The following is a 17,790-nucleotide window of genomic DNA, read 5'->3' as shown; positions in this document are numbered from 1 at the left end:
TAGAGCAATCCTGACCATGAAATTCTTCTTTCCTGAGTCCCAGGACTACGGTAAAAGGATAAGAAATACCAAGTCTTGTTTAAGAAAAACAGATCAAAGACAGCCACTGTAGCTGTTCTTCCTACCCTGCCCTTTTACATAAAGTATTCAATTTTCCCCTAGATTTAGTGTCTAATGAGGGAGCTATACACTATAGACCACAGAAGAATTGCTGACAATTACCACTAAAACAACAAACCTAACGTCTAGTCTAGCTTTCTTCATGAAGTTAGTTACCCTAAAATTGTAATACATATATATGCATGTACATATTTCTATTTTACTATCTCTCTTACTAATTATCTTAGGTGTCGCATGCCACCAAGGAGTGTATATGAAAAAATGGAAGAACAGGCATTCACACCAACGCCACTTAAAGGAAAATGTTCACGCTTAAATGACTGAACCCATTGTATTCAAACTGAGACTTTTGTTTTATAACTATACAATGCCTGGTTTCGTTGTAACAGCATAATTTAATGTGTAATATGTGTAGTAGGCGGGCACAGTGGCACGTGCCTGTAATCCAAGCATTTGGGAGGTAGAGTCTGAAGAACTCAAGGTCAGTCTGGGAGCTATAGTAAGATCTAGTCTCAAAAAAACTTAACAAAAAGCTACACTATCTTTGAAACAAAACTCCTTTTAACACCACTACTTCACTTTAAATATTTGTACAGGAAGTGGCGGACTATCGGACTCCACCAGAATTCTTTCTAAGGTTCTTGCATGCTCAGACTTTTCCTTACAAATCCATGAAATGTAGGCTGGATGTGGTGGTGGGTGCTTGTAATCCCAGCACTCAGAAGGCAAAGACAGGTGGATCTCTCTAAGTTTGAGAACAGCCCAGCCTACATAGAGAGCTACAGGCCATCCAGGGTAAGATTAATAAAAAAGCCTGAGATACGAATTATGTTCTAAATTACGATAAAAAGATTGTGGCTTTTAAAACAATTTAATTTTGCTATATATTCTCATTAAATATATAAATATTAAAACTAAACAAAATAGGAATTCTGCTTAGCAGACAAGTGGCTAAGTTAGTTACAAAGAGAACATTTGCTGTCTACCTCTAACAAATTACACATTTCCAAATATTAAAAAAGGCTTACAGACTAGGGGTAGAGATATAGCTCAGTTTGTGTAGTGCTTGCCTATCCCTCACAAGGCCATGGGTTCAGTCTCCAACATTGGGTGAGTGACACAGTCCTGTAATCCAAGCATTTGGAGGTGGAGAAAAAAGAATCAAAAGTTCAAGGTTGTCTTCAGCTACATGAGCAATTTGAAGTCAGCCTAAGATATGTAAGACCTTACATTAAAAAACCAAAAAACCAAAAACCTCACAATCTTGTTGAATTACAAATCCAGAGGGTAAAGGCACTTGCCACCAAGTCTAAGGACCAGAGTTGGATCCCAGGAACACACACTGTGGAAGGAGAGAACCGACTCTGACCTCCACACAAATGCTGTGGCATGCATTCCCTCTCCCCATACATAATAAATACATGAATAAACAAATAAATATAATTTAAAATAGATTAAAATCCAGCAACCAATCCATTTTGGGAAAAAATGATATCTGAGTGATCAATAAATAATACGAGAAAAAATCCCCCAAACCCTTACTCATAAGGCAAATGCAAATGAAAACCACAAGGAACTACTAACACACACACTAGAAAGTCTAAAATTTAAAAAGATGGCTAACTATACCAAGTGTCAACGAGATGTGGGACAAGTGGCACTCTGAGGTATTGATAGCGTGAGGGTGAAGTGCTCCAGCATCTTTGGAAACATTTAGAGGTATGTGCCAAAGTGAAACACCACCTTATTACCCAGAAATGCTAGGTCTAGGGATATTTAAGAGGCATGAGTTTATATATCTGAAAGAAGATATATGTATACATATACACATATGAATGAATAAAGGAATGTCCATTATCAAACACTAGGAACAATCAAATATCTATCAAGAGAAGATGAATTAATAAATTGTTCTCTGTGGTAGTTTGAATAAAAATGGCCCACATAGGCTCACAGGGAGATGTGATCGTGGAGTAAGTGTGGCCCTTTTGGAGTAGGTTATGGCCTTGAGGGAGGAAGTGTGTCATGTGGGGAAGGAGGAGGATTTCAGGTTTCAAGATGCTCAAGCCAGGCCCAGTGTCACAGTCTCTTCCTGTTGCCTGTGGATCAAGATGGAGAACTCTCAACTCCTCTCCAGCACCATGTTTGCCTGTCTATTGCCAAGCTTTCCACCACGCTGATAACGGATAAACCTCTGAACTGTAAGCCAGCCCCAAGTAAATGCTTTCCTTTCTAAGAGTTGCCCTGAAACCCAGTGGTGGTGGTGCACGCCTTTAATCCCAGCACTTGGGAGGCAGAGACAGGTGGATTTCTGTGAGTTCGAGACCAGTCTGGTCTACAAGAGCTAGTTCCAGGACAGCTAGGGTTGTTACACAGAGAAATGTCTCAAAAACAAAAATTCCTTGGTCATGGTGTCTCTTCAAGGAAATATGTAAAACCCTAACTAAAACATTGTATGTTTATATTTTATATTATTCAAAAATAAAAGATGTTGAAGTACTGTAAATATAACACATATGGATCTCAAAAATGTATCGAGAAAAAGGAGAGGAACAAAGTTATCTTGTCCTGTATGAGTTTATTATTCAAATGAGATTCAAAAGTAAGCAACCATAGTCTATATGGCAGGGACCTGAATAATGTCTAACTGAGCACAGAGGGAGAGATTAACTGTAAATGGGCACAAGGAAACAGTTTTTGGTGAGACAAAGCCCTTACTTTGACGTAGAAGGTTGTGTGTGTGTGTGTGTGTGTGTGTACTTTACTATGTGACCATTTAAAAAATCACTGAGGGGGGGCTGGAGAGATGGCTCAGTGGTTAAGAGCATTGCCTGCTCTTCCAGAGGTCCTGAGTTCAATTCCCAGCAACCACATGGTGGCTCACAACCATCTGTAATGAGGTCTGGTGCCCTCTTCTGGCCTGCAGACATACACACAGACAGAATATTGTATACATAATAAATAAATAAACATTTAAAAAAAATCACTGAGGGACCAGAAAGACAACTACAAGTGTCTTCCTGCCAAGCCTGATGCCCTGAGTTTGATAGCTGGGACTCTGTGGTGGTTCGGAAGAAAATGGCCCCCAAAGGGAGTGGCACTATTATGAGGTGTGGTCTTGGTAGAGGAAGTGTGTCAATCTGGGGGTGGGCTTTGAGGTCTCTTTTGTCCAAACTTCGCTCAGTGTGACAGTCAGCCGACTTCCTGTTGCCTCTGGATCAGAAGTAAGGCCCGTCAGCTCCAGCAACACGTCTCCAGCACACCATCAGGCTCCGGGCCATGATGATAATGGACTGAACCTCTGAAACTGTAGGCGAGTCACCCACTTAAATGTTTTCTTTCTTTTCTATGCTGTGGTCATGGTGTATCTTCACAGCAATGAAGCCCTAACTAAGACAGACTCCCTTGGTGAAAGGAAAGAACCAACTCCCACGAGTTGTCCTCAAACCTCCACACTTGTGCACACACACATAAAATAAGATGGAATTTTTTTTAAAATGTTAAATCTATTGAAACAAAACAGGCCCAACTCTTTAAAATCTTGAACCCCAGGAATGCAAGTATAAGAGAAACTTCCCACTTTGAACAGAATGCAGAATTTCTGGGATGGAAAGATGGCTCAGTTGTTAAACTCTGTTCGTAGCTCTTGCAGAGGATCCAGATTCTGTTCCCAGCACCCAGGTGGCTGCTTATAACCATCCGTAACTCTAGTGACGGTGGATTCAGCACCCTCCGCTAGCATCTGTGGGCACCAGGCACACTTGCAGGAGATAGAGTGACCAAGTTGTAAAAACAGAATTCCTATGTGGTTGCAGCCAGCCTTGCGCAACCGTTATCTGTCAGTCACAAAGAGAAACATTTGCTGAGACAACCTGTCTTCTGACACAGTCTGTGTTGCTTGAACAAACAGTTTCAGAAAGGAGGGCTTACAGAGCCACAGGTAGCCCCCTACAGCTGCATCAGCTTCCTCATTCCCCCACCCTCTGCTCCCTCTGTGAATGGTCCCAAGCCCTTCTGTTCCTGTGGGAGAGCCGCTGCCCCTTGCCGGGTGTGCTAAGGAACAGTCTCATCTGTAGAGACTCTGGCCTCTTTCCTGCCTCTTCTACCTTTATTCCAGGCTCTGAAATCTAACGCAGTGCACTTCCAGATGTGGGCAAAATACTTATGTACATAAAATAAAAACAAATATTAAAAAAATACAGAAGTTCTAGGACAGTCAGAGCTAACCAAACCAAACCAGAACAACAACAAAAACCACCCAAATTCAAAAGTTTCTTGGGGTTCTATTATAGAATCTTTATAATATACGTGCCAATCATTTACCAAATGCTCTAAATAGCTTTAACTTTCTCAAAATGAGAAATTGGTTCACCTATTGTAACAGTCTGGATAGAGCCTCTCCAGGGTCTGTGTGTAAAAGGCTGGTCCCCAGGGTGGTGTCACTGGTATTTAAAGTTGCAGTTTGGTGGAAGGTCCTTGAGTCACTAGAGCACTGTGCCCCAAAAAGGAATGAAGGGAGGTTTCATGTAGCTCTTTTCTTTTCTTTTTTTTTTTAAGGTGTATGGGTGTTTTGCCTGCATGTATGTTTGTGTGCCATGTGTGTGCAGTGCCATCAGAGGTCAGAAGTGGGTGTTGGATCCCCTGGAACTGGAGTTTAAAATGGTTGTTAGCTGTCACGCTGGCAACTGATCCTGGGTCTTCTGCAAGAGCAGCAAGTGCTCTAAAGCCACGCCCCTTGACAGTCTTTTATTTGTTTTGTGTGTGTTTGGTTGGTTGGTTGGTTGGTTTTTTGAGACAGAATTTCTCTGTGTAACAACCCTGGCTGTCTGGAACACACTCTGTAGACCAGATTGGCCTTGAACTCACACAGATTCGTCTACCTCTGTGCTGCCACTACCACCCAGTTCCCTTGACAGTTAGTTATTAAGAGAGCTTGGTTTCCCCCCACAACATTGTCTACGCCGAATTAAGTGAGGGTTATAAGAGAAGCAAGACTTATTCTCTTCCATCTCTGCTTCCTTGGTTCGAGAAATGCCCTCTTGTTCTTACACACAGCCCATCACAATGTAACCCACCCACCTACTTCAGCAGTGGCTAAGTCAATGGTACTGCCTGATCTTGGACGTCAAACAGACAAAACTATGAACTGAATAAGGCTCCCCTTACATACGCTCCCGGCCTCACATATCCACTATAGCAAACAGCCCCATTTCCCACGGTTCCATCAGCAAAGCCCCGCTAGTTTCTTTTCTTCAGTTCGCTGTCTCACATCCACGACTGACCACATGAGCTCTTTCTTGGGGCTTTATCTTGAGCCCCACTCTCTCAGACCTCAGGTGATTCTGTTCATTCTCCTGACTTCAAATGCTATTGATGTACTGAAGATGGCCAAACTCCTGGCTTAGCCAGGCTTCTTCCTCCCCTGCCCTGCCCTGTCATTGTTTTCCATATGGTTCATTCATTTTATTTCCCACATAGTACTTAGCATAACTCTAATTTAGTCCATTGGTACTACTTCTTCTATTTAATTTTTGAGACAGACTTCACTGTGTAACACTGGTTACCCTGGAACTTGCTCTGCAGACCAGGCTGGCCTAACTCACAGAGATCCTCCTGCCTCTGCCTCTTGAGTGCCTGGGTTAATGATGTGCCCCACCACTGTGCAGCTGTTCATCCCTCTTAAGATTTTTTGCCTTGCCTGACTGGAACCAAAGTCCTGTCTTCCCCCTTCCCTGTACAGCCGGTCCTCGGCATATGTGACCTGTAAGAGGCATTCAATACAGAATTTTTAAAAATCTAGCCAAACAGTAGCAGTGGTGGCTTACATCTTTAATCCCTGCACTTGGGAGGCAAAGACAGGCAGATCCCTGGTCTATAGTGAGTTGCAGGACAGCCAGGTCAACACAGAGAAATCCCGTCTCAAAAAACCAAAAATAAGATAAAATCGGCACTTAAGCAAATGATATCCTAAGTCTATGCGTGTTCCAAACCCCTTGCTGCAACAGGTACTAGGGAAGCAGTCACAGGTTTGGCTGATACCAGTCCAGCCTACAGCAATGCTGTCACACTTTAATGCACAGGGATTTCCCAGGGATCTGGGTGAAGGTACCAATTCAGTATCTAGCCTGTGTTTCTGCACTTGCAACAATTCCCAATGATACAACTGATGAGTATGCTCTTGGTCTACACGATGGTTTGATGAGGAAGGCCTCTATAGGTTCATACGCTTGAATACTTGGTCCCCAGTTGGTAGAACTGTTTGGGAAGGATGAGGGGGTGTGGCCTTATTGAAAAGGTGTGTCACTGAAGTGGGCTTTGAGATTTCAGAAGACTCCTGCCATTGTCAGCACCTTTTCTTTTTGCCTTGTGGTTGTGGCCCAAGATGTCACAGCTGTCCCTTTGCTCAGCCATTGTGGACTCTAACCCTCTGAAACTATAAAACGTTTTATTTTATAAGCTTCCTTGGTCAGAACAGAATAGTAACTAAAGGCAGCCTACAACCAAGATTATCAGAAAAGGTCCTGAAATCCTTGTGAGGGTTGTGTGAACTAACACAAACTGCTTAGTGTGACTCTGTGTCTGTGTCTTTTGGGGAGTTTTGTTTGTTTGTCTTTTTGAGACAGGGTTTCTCTGTATAGCCCTGGCTATCCTGAAACCCATTCTATAAGTCAGACTGGTCTCAAACTCAGAGATCTGCCTACTTCTGCCTTCCAAGTGCTAGAATTGAAGGCATGTGTCACCACAGGTCAGCTTCTGTGTCTATTATTAAGTAAGCTAATTTCATACACATCTTATTTATACTGTGGCTGGATGGTCTCTCATGATGTAATAAACTTCTATTCATCTGAAAGATTTTTCTTTTGTATCAATCATTCCTATTAAGATCTAGTGTACTCTGTCAGAAGAAATTTCTTTTTTATTGTTGTAGTTAAATATTGCCTTCTGACAGATAGTTATCTTTTAAAAAATAAGTCCCAACTCTAATGTAAAATAAATTAATAGCAAAACACATGATCTGTATTTCAAAATGTAAAGGCACCAGCATTGATTCTAGAAACCTGAGTGATGAGGCAGCCAATGTGTCTGTAGCGTTGCTGTGGAAAGGGGGCGCTTGCGTCCAGAAGGATACCGCTGCACTGGCAGTGATAAAAGGATTTGGGGTGAGCTGAACAAACAAAGCATCCTCTCCCAGTGAACATGGTGGTTACAATCCTGGACAAACCAGAGTGGACTCACACTGTGCAGAAACACTTCACACTTAAACATGAAAAGCAGTGAGCGTCTACAAGCAATCAGACTTTGAACTAAGGAAGAGAATCCTGGAACGAGCAGTAGCTTCTTCACAGAGAGCATCCAGGAGGAACCACAATGGATGGACAAGGAGCCCCACTGGCATGAACTGGGGTGCTGTTACCAGTGTTGGAAAGCCAGGGAAAGCTGGTGTGGGTATGAGAGAGTGGGGGGATGACTTCAATTTTGGACTTGCTGAGTTGGAAGAAAAGCATTAGAAAAATAGGCAGTGGGGAAAGAAAAATGTGTGTTCTGGGAACACTGGCGGTCCAGAATGGCAATATTAGAAGACAGAAAACATCCCTGGGAACACACACTGGAGCTGCATTGTGAAGTGTTCTGGGTAGGAGAATAGCCTTCTACTGTGGTGGGTAGATCATTGTGGCAGCAACCCTCAACATAGACTAACAGTGGAAATCCAGATACAAGGTAGGGCATGGGAAGGGTGTGACATTCTGAATGAGTTCTTTTCAAAATGGAGCTCCAGGGTCCCAGGAGGGACCACCCCGGGTATTGACCTTTGGCAGAGAGAAAGTAGGCCTAACAGTGTTCTCCTGCTCCTTCCCTCTTGTCTGGAACACACACTCATATTTGGTCCTCATCAGCTTCTGTACTAAAAAGTGTTTCACTATCAGTTGGTGGTGGCACAGGCCTTTAATCCCAGCACTCAGGAGGCAAAGGAGCTCTGTGAGTTCAAGGCCAGCCTGGTCTACAGAGTGAGTTCCAGGAGAGTCACAGATCCACAGAGAAAACCCCGTCTCGAAAAACCAAACCAGCCAAACAAACAAACAAAAATTCGTTCCATTGCTAAATACAAGTTATGTCTTGTTTTTGCATCTAATGATAATTCTTGTTGAACTGTGGCACTGACAGGGGCTAGAAAAGCGGTACACAATCCATAGGTCCTCAAGCGTATGCCTGCAAGCCCAGCACTTGGGAGCTGGGGCAGAAGGATCAGTTCAAACCAGCCTGGACTACACAATGAGACCCTTGTCAAAAAAATGAAATCTACAGGCTGGAGAGATGGCTTGCAGTTGAGAGCATTAGCTGCTCTTCCAGTGGTCCTGACTTTGGTTCCCAGCACCCACATCTATAACTGCAACTTCAGGGGATCTGAGGCGTCTGGCCTCTGAGGGCACCCGCACTCACATACATACACACACACACGCACACACAAACATACATACACACACAATTTAAAATAATAAAAAGAAGTCTAAGAAGTAAAAATAAAATCGAAGGCCAGGTATGGCAGCACACCCTGAGGATCAGGGGTTTAAGGCCAGCTAGCCACATAGTAAGTTTGAAGCCAACCTGGATGTTCTGAGACCTTGTCTCAAAGCAGAACAACTACACACACACACACACACACACACACAGAGAGAGAGAGAGAGAGAGAGAGAGAGAGAGAGAGAGAGAGACCCATTTGTCCTGTAATAGTCCTGACATGTCCACCCCATGGTAAACTTTCAGCTGTTTACTTTAGCGGTCGCCAGGGTCATACTAGGTCACTGGTGTTGCAATTGCTATGTATGAAGTCCTTTGAGAAATACAAATCCCTCTCAGTGAGCTGTGCATGCCGTACTGTGGGCTTGGCATGATCAGAAGCTGTGTACCTGACTGCATATTCTGGTCTCCTCGCCGTGCTAATTCAAATTTGAGAAGATTTATTCCACTTAAGTCTTTACATCTATAAATCATAACACTTGCAAATTATCATGTCTTTTATGTTTATATGCATTATAATTTACAGAGTCAAAGCAACTGCTTACATTTTATTTCTGTGTGTAAATGCACTTAAGGTGCCAGTGGAGGCCAAAGTGGATGTGGGACCCCCTGGAGCTACAGGTGGCTGTGAGTCACCCAACATGGGTGCTGGGAATCTAACTCCAGTCGCCTCAGAAACAAAAGGCATTCTTAACCAATGAACCACCTCTCCAGCACCAAGGGTTGATTTTTGTATTTCATTCTTGCTTATCAGTTTCCTAACTTCATTTCCAGATGGATGAAGATGTTAAAATGTTGTCCTAATCCTCTCATCTACTCACAGATACATTCTCATTTGTTCACAGAAATTTTATTTTAATGATAGCAAACAGCCTGAAGATGGAGCTAGTTGGCAGAGTGCTTGCCTAGGATTAGGAAGCCCTGGATTCCATCCCAGAACCCAACAAACCTGGCATGGAAATGCATACTTATAATCCTGGGGAGGTAGAGGTAGTAGGAGTAGATGTTCAAGACCATCTTTAGATATACAGACAGTTCAAGGTCAGTGCAATATATGTGAGATCCTATCACGAAGGAAGGAAGGAAGGAAGGAAGGAAGGAAGGAAGGAAGGAAGGAAGGAAGGAAGGAAGGAAGGAAGGAAGGAAGAAAAGGGCTAGAGAGATGACTAAGAGGTCAAGAGCCCCGGCTGTTCTTCCAGAGACCCTGGGTTCAATACCTATCACCAACATGGTGGCTCACACCCACCTATAACTTCAGTTCCAGGGTATCCAATACTCTCTTCTGGCCTCTTCACACATGTGGTGCAGACATACATGCAGGCAAAATATCCATACACATAAAATAAATGGTAACATGCAGATGTTTGTTTGTTAGGACAGTCCAAAACACCTCTGTCCTGATGCTAAGATTCACAAAGTAAGAGCCACGCCGCACCATGACTTTTTAAACTGTGGGTCACATAACTCAGTATGGGTGTTCCTAAAACCTTGGCAACAGCAAAACAGCTCTGAATGTGTAATAACCACAAATTAACTCAGTTTGGTTTTTTTTTGAGATGGAGTTTCTTTATATAGGCCTGGCTGTCTTGGAACTAGCTCTGTAGACCAGGCTGTCCTTGAACTTACAGAGATCCAACTGCCCTCTGGAATGTTGGGATTAAGTGTGTATGCTGACAACACCTGACTTTTTTTTTAAAAAACTATAGACAATTTTCTCCTTTTATAGGGATATAATGGTTTAATTATGGAAAATAAAGACTTTTGATATGTACCTACCATCATCCCTCAGCATGTACAAGATAAGTTAGTATGTCTTTGGATTGGATTGGATTAGAATTATGTTTCTTTAATTGCTATTTGAGGGTTAGATGGCTCAGCAATTAAGAGCACTTGCTGTTCTCACAGAGATCACAGTTCATTGATTCTCAGAACCACATCAGGGGATTTATAACCTCCTGCAGCTCCAGTTCCAGTGGCTCTCATGCCCTCTGCTGGCTACCATACATACTGCACTCACATAGGCACGCGCACACACACACACACACACACACACACACACACACACAAAATAAAAATCATTTGTAAAATTGCTGTTAGAGTTGCAGAATTAAACCATTAAGTGAATTTTGACTTGTAATTAAACTATAATTTCTGAAGTGGCCATGAACACACATTGGTCCGTTTGTTCTACGTGTTTATATGAAATAGAGTTCTCAGTATTGACGACTATAAAAAATATCAATCAAGTCTGAAAAATGCTATTCTGTCCTGCTATATTAATACTCAACTAAAATTTAATTCTTTTATAAAAATAATCATATCCTTTTCACTAATATGAAAACGTTAACATTGTCTTCATAAATGATAAAATTATATGACTACTAAACGATTCCTTCGAAATAAACTGATTTCTGGTTTATGATCATCCTGTGTCTGATATGTACACTTTTTGTTTTGTCTGTTTTTTGAGACAGGGTTTTTCTGTGTAGCTCTGGCTGTCCTGGAACTCACTCTGTAAACCAGGCTGGCCTCGAACTCAGATATCTGCCTGTCTCTGCCTCCTGAGTACTGGGACTAAAGGCATGCATCACCATGCCTGGCCTTACACACTTATTTTATAGAATTATATATACACACAGAAAATATTCTCAGGTGAAAGGGGGTTTTGAGTGAGGTGAGCTTGAGAAATGCTGCTTTACCCTGGCTATGAACAGTTTCTCCCTCCTGGTTCACTTAACTCCACTGCACACAACTGATTTAGACAAAAAAGCTTCTTGCAAACTATTGGTCCATGCACTGCTCAAAGTCTGACTGCTAGAGCATAACACCCACAGTACCGAGATGGAGTTAGGAAGTTGTGTGTAACAAAGGAAGTTATGTAGCTCTGGGGACCAGAGGCTTAATATCAGACAGCCATCATTGCTACAGAGCTCGCTGCCACACGGTGGAAGGAGAGCACCAACTCCCACAAGCTGCCCTCTGACCTCCACATGTGTGATGGGCAAGGATGTGCCCCCTCCCCCCCCACAAATAAATGAAATAAAAGTTTAAGTAACCATCATAAAAACTATTTTCAGTACCGTTTTCTTCACTGAATGCCACAAACTCTGGTGGCCTTCTACAGACCAGGCAGTGGGCACACAAAAGAAAAGCATAAAGTATGGGAAGACGGCAAGAGGACCCGAGTTTGGAGCCCCAGCACCCACATAAAAAGCCCGGTTGGGCAGTGCACGCCAATAATCCCAGCAGGGTGGAAGCAGAGACGAGAGGACTCCCAAGGCTTTCCAGCCAGCTACTTGAGCTGAATTAGTGAGTGTCAGGTCCAGTGAGAAACCCTGTTTCAAAATAAGGTGGGGATCTGGGCAGTGGTGTGCACACCTTTATTTCCAGCACTCAGGAAGCAGAGGCAAGTGGATCTCTGTGAGTTCAAGGACAGCCTGGTCTACAGAGTGAGTTCCAGAACAGCCAGAGCCTCACAGAGAAACCTTGTCTCTAAAGACAAAACAAAACCAAAAAAAGGAGGAGAGTCACAGAGACAGACATTGGCCACCAACCTCTGTCCTCAACGTACATACACATGCAGATTAACACACAAGCATACAACAGACACACGTGCACAAAAGTAAAGAAATAAGTAAAAATAGTCTCTCACAAGTATGGTAGCCACTGCAATCCCAGAACTCTAGAGGCTGAAGCAGGAGGATCATGTATTTGAGATTAGTTTCTGTTACACAGTGAGACCCTCCTTCAACAACAACAACAACAACGAAAACCTTAAAGCCCACAGGAAGGATAAAGCAACCCATAATTTATATCCACTGTAGCAGAAGTAGCTACAGAAAGGAGGGGGCTTTGGCACAAGTGGAGGGAAGTGAGGTAATGGTTGGGGTGAGAACCAGATGGCGGTAGGGAGTCATCGGAGGGGGTTATCAGCGGAGTTTTCATGGTGAAGGTGCTTAGAACTGAGTCTACTGGGGAGGAGAGGGTGAGGCGTTAGGAAAGACGTGGAAGTGTGAGATGCAATATTAGATTATAGAAAGTACAAACAGAATTTTTTTAAATTATGCTCTACCAGAAGCCCAAGACATTTCAACAGCTGTGGTTGCTTAAAACTTTGATATTTTAACCTCTATACACTCCTAATACAGAGCAAGAAAACACCACCTAGAAGCTAAGTCTCTGTGAACCCTCACCATCCGAAACATGGAAAAGGACTCAAAGAATGGCTACCACAAAAATCCATGGACTGAACTAAGCAACAGAAGTCAGAAGCAAGAAGATTGCATAATAAGGGATGATTTAGTGCAGGGACATTTTTAAATCTCCTATAAGAGCAAAATATAGACCAAATGTCCGGTAGTCTATGGAAAGCTGGAGGCACTGGGATAGTTGTCTGTTCGCATCTTGTTTATAAAACAGGAAGCTGTATAAAGAACATACACACTTGGGACTGGAGAGATGTCTCAGCAGTTACGAGCACAAGCTGCTCTCTCAGAGGACCCTGGTTCTGTTCCAAGCACCCCTTTGGTGGTGCACAACCACCTGTAACTCCAGTTCCAGGGCACCCAATACCCTCTTCTGACCTCCACGAGCACATGAGCACCAGGCATGCATGCGGTGCATATATATATATATATATATATATATATATATATATATATATATATATATATATATATATATATATATACATACATACACGCAGACAAAACACACATACACATAAAATAAATAAATCTAAAAAACACACATTTAAAAGATCTTTCCATATGGTTAAAGTGAAGACTTTAGATTAAGTGAGAAACCCATCATGACTTCTAAAAGTCACCCTTGTGAATGATCAATTCTCATAACCACGCCAGACGAAAGAGATGCTATTGTAGCGTTAGTCACTGATAGCCGTGCAACATTAGTGACACCAGCCTTGGGGTGGGAAATATCAGTCACTGACCGTGAGGAAATAAATGCTATAACTTTTGATTTGTTAGTCTAACTCTTCAAATTTCCATGGCAGATTCCTTTTTTTGTGAAGAGATAGCGACAGTTCAAGATTTCTATTTTAAAGGCTTATTTCATCTGAGGTCTTCACACAGAGAAATTTTCCCAAAAATATGTGTTGGTGAATGCAAAGATAAATGAATGAAAGAATGACTTTATCTACTGAAGGAACGACAGGGCAGTCTTGTGTTTCACAATAACTGTAGCATGTTACTTTGACCACCAAATTAGGCAGAAACAAAGGTATTTCATGAGGCTTTTCATTTCTTACATTAGTAAGAGGGGGGTGATGCATGTCAAATCTCTGTAACACCAAATATCAAATTAGCACAAAGTGTTTTATTTTAAATATCAAAAACATGAGCGAATGTGGTGCTGCACGTCCCATAATCTCGTCACTCAGGAGGCAAAGCAGGAGGAGCCACGAGCTGGCGCGTGCAAGACTGACCCCGCACTGGCTCAACAAACAAGCAAAATTGCCAGATTAGTCTAATTAGTGGAGGATTTTTAAAGTTATTTTACTGCATCAGCTATTATAGCCTCAAGGAGCTAACATTAAAATGGCCAAGCTTACCTTATTAACCTTTTAATTTTATTTTTATTTAAATGCTTAAGTTGTATATTAAATAGACTATATGACATCTATCTCGATGTATCAATTTTAATCTAGTCATTCAAACTTATAACTTCTTTAGATCACTAACTTATACTCTATACATTCTTTTGCCACGTCTACAAATGTTGAATTATACAAGTTTCCATTACTTTCTCCTTCGGGAAGTCTTCACTGGTCTCACTGTAAAGCCTGGTAGGACACCCATGTTCTAAAATACGTTTTTTAGCTTAGTGCCTGTATTTCACCTTGAATAAGTAATGAGAAAATAGCATTTGCACAGAAACACTACAGCTGTGGGTTTCCGTTATTCTTAATGAACGGCACAGTTAGGACTAGGAAAATGGTGTTGGAGAACTGACTAGCAACTTCAGGAAAGAGATTATTTGTAATAACTTAGGCATAAGAGCCTGTTTTAAAAATAAAATTCCCCATAGTATACACAATACCAACTTTTTTTCTCTCTTCTTGGATGAGGAAACTTTTACATGTAAAAATTAAACTTCATGGGTCATTATTTAAATGTCAAAAAACTTTAAAGCTATTTTTCAAACCTTGACAATTAAAAACATTAGAAGCATATAGATTTCTTAAGAAGAGAAAAGGTTTGAAGCATCATCCAACAGTAGGCATTTCAGTTTCTGTTCACTGAATTACCATTTGCCGTTATATTGAGAGAAGAAATATGCTTACATGAGTAGTAGTAGTAGAAAGAGGAGGAGGAGGAGGAGAAGGCATGCCAGGTACCCATGCACAAACTGAGAACTGAGGGCTGTGTTGCGCTCAGTCACATTGTGAAAAGCTTTAGCATATGTAACCGTGTCCCGAACCAGCTGTCACATTTCATAGCTTCACGCACCCTAGAACTAAGTGAAGATGCCAAGGATCAAGGCTCCTATTTTAAAACTTCTTCAACCATTATGAACTATCTGATATTCATAATATTTATCAGATGACCATTTTAATAAGTGTCAACATCTCTATTTTTTAATGAACGTACTGTTCAACTTCTGATTTTCTAAATACCGCCTCTCCTCCTTCCCCCCCAAAATTGAGCCACAGCTTTCATCTTCAGAGTTTTAGAAACACTTGTTGAAAATGTGAAATCGCACTTATCTTAAGGAAGTTCATACTGCGGAGCTTCCGAGAAACAAAGCTATAACTTCCGAAGTGAACTCAAATGAAATCCTTAATATGTGTCTTAGTTTTGTTTTGGGCTTTTCAAAAAGTTCATAGTGAAGACTGAGTTCCAAGTTAACTAACTACAAGTGCCAATCACTTTAGAATGAGCACTTTGCCCCTAAGACAAAATTCACAGAAAAATCACATTATAGAAAAGTAGCCACAAGTAACTTAGATTAGCATAAGTCCTATGGACACTGAGGTCGTGGTCTCAAGAAAAGACTATCACATCTCAGGCTTGGTGCCAAATTCAGAGGCGCTCCAAGAATGCTCTTCCTTTGAAGATTTAAGGCGACCCATTTACACCCATCGTCTCACAAACCCTAAGAAAGAAAACTGAAGAGAATTTAGCACTTTCCCAAGTTGGGGGAGGGGGTGTCTGAGAACCGACACGCATTTAAATTAACAAAAAGAAATAAATAGAAGCAAAACCGAGATTCAGAACGAAGCCCTGCCGCTGCGCGCACCGCTCCGTCTGCTCAAAGACCCTAGCGCCCTGGCGCGGAGCTCACCTTCCATGTCGCCGCGGGCCGCTCGGGCTGCAGCTCTCGTTCAGGCTCCGCGGCCGCTCCACGTGTTCCTTGCCGTGGGGACCCGCGCGGATGGCGGGAGATTCCCGGCGCGGGGAGGCCCGGGGATGGCTCGGTCGCGTCGGCGCAGATGCAGTTCGGGAACCGGCCAGCAGCCGGTGCGCGGGGTCACAGCGGCGCTGGCTGGCGGCCGCTTTAAAGCACGCTCGGAGCGCCGCGGGTTCCGCACCCTCAACCCACTTTTGAATGTCAAGCCTGAGGAACCCTGATCGCGTGGAAACAGTGCCTCAGTGATGACCTCGGGACGTCTACTTCAGACACACCCGGGATGAGGGCGCTGTCGCAGGGAGAGAGAGCGGTGTGCGCAAGCCCAACTTCCAGATTCACCTGACAGGGTCCGATCTGGAACTTTTTAGCTAGACTGGGGATGAGAGTCATTGAAAGCTATCAGTGAGAATTCACTTCATTACGTTTATTTATGGAGCTTCTTCCCACCCTTGGCTTTTCCATTTCAGTTGGAGTAGCCCACCACTGCAATCCCAGCCTTGAGAGACCGAGGCAGAAGGATTGTCATGAACTCCAGGCCAGCCTGGACTACAGTATGAGCCATTTTCTCAGAAAACAAACTTTAAAAGTGCTTGGCCTAGATTTATAAAGATAATTCAAAAGTACCTTGGCATTTACAGCACTCCAACTTTTAAACTTGAGGGACCAATTCTCTTATTTTCTGTCCTTTCTGAGAACTGGTTGATTTACCACTGTTGAAAAAGACAACTCTACTTATGTGTATTCATTTCCTAGGAATCTTCTTTCTTCTAAAGAGGGCACTTTACAAAAATACACAGATGATGTGTCAGAAAAGCAGAGAGTAGGGCAATGTGGGGTGGATGAAGGAAAACAAGGGAAGGTGTCGGTTCCCAGACAGACGTACCAACCAACATCCTTTCCCATCATCTACACTTAACAGAGGAAAACATCTGCCTGGAGGGAGGGGGGAGGGGAAATGACAACATGACAGTTTTCACAGCAGAGTGTTTCAGCACATCACAATGAAGTCTTAAGAGACAGTTCTCAGACGGGCACTTCTGAGGATGCTCAAAGGTGTTGAAGGAACCGATCCCACTTCCCACTGTCCTTCTTGCTAGAAAATAATATTGTTAGTTATACAAATATACATGAAGCAGGGCACGGGAGCGAACTCCTTCAATCCCAGCATTCAACACTCCGAGTTTGAGACCAGCCTGGTCTACAGATCAAGTTCTAGTACAGCCAGGACTGCATAATAGAGAGGCACTGTCTGAAAAAGACCAACACACACAGACAGACAGACAGACAGACACACACACAAAGCACACACTCACGTGAGATTTAAGGCTGAGAACTTGTACATCGGTCACCCATATTTTAAAAAATACTTATGAGTTAAGCACACTGGTATTTTATGAACCTAAGTTCATGTTAACTGGTGCCTTGGTATAGGCAACATGTGTGTGTGTGTGTGTGTGTGTGTGTGTGTATGCATGTGTACATAAACATAGTATATATCTATATATAATGCATATACACATACTATGTTTATGTACACATGCATTTATAACATACGAGTGGCTCAAATTGGCTTTAAGATCACAGGGCCACAGCAGCAGCACCACAGACATACGAGTTAGAGTTCTGCAGGAAAACACGGAGTTCAGAGAAATACTCTAAACACTAACGTTTAATTTTAGTACTGAAAGGGGAAATTTGTTGTTTGTTAGTTTCTAAAAGCAAAAATAGCACATCAAAAGTAGCAGAAGAGGAACTGTCAGCTTTCGCAGGGATGCTAAGGAC

The 17,790-nt window shown here is 42.5% G+C and overlaps 1 protein-coding gene across 1 annotated transcript in view; it reads right to left on the bottom strand.

Annotated features, from left to right (window-relative positions):
• Ikzf3 (IKAROS family zinc finger 3) overlaps nt 1–16,156 on the bottom strand; it is a 91,953-nt gene extending 75,797 nt beyond the window's left edge. The window contains exon 1 of the mRNA XM_087910028.1: nt 15,943–16,156. Coding sequence (XP_087766154.1) covers nt 15,943–15,949 — 7 coding nt within the window. The 5' untranslated portion in view covers nt 15,950–16,156. The remainder of the gene's footprint in view (nt 1–15,942) is intronic.
• Between the last annotated feature and the right edge of the window lie 1,634 nt (nt 16,157–17,790).

Source organism: Myodes glareolus, chromosome 9 (genome assembly GCF_982192425.1).
Source record: "Myodes glareolus chromosome 9, mMyoGla1.1, whole genome shotgun sequence".
Classification (NCBI taxonomy): Eukaryota; Metazoa; Chordata; class Mammalia; order Rodentia; family Cricetidae; genus Myodes; species Myodes glareolus.
Note: the sequence above shows the minus strand (reverse complement) of the source record. Positions and strands in the feature narration are given on the sequence as shown.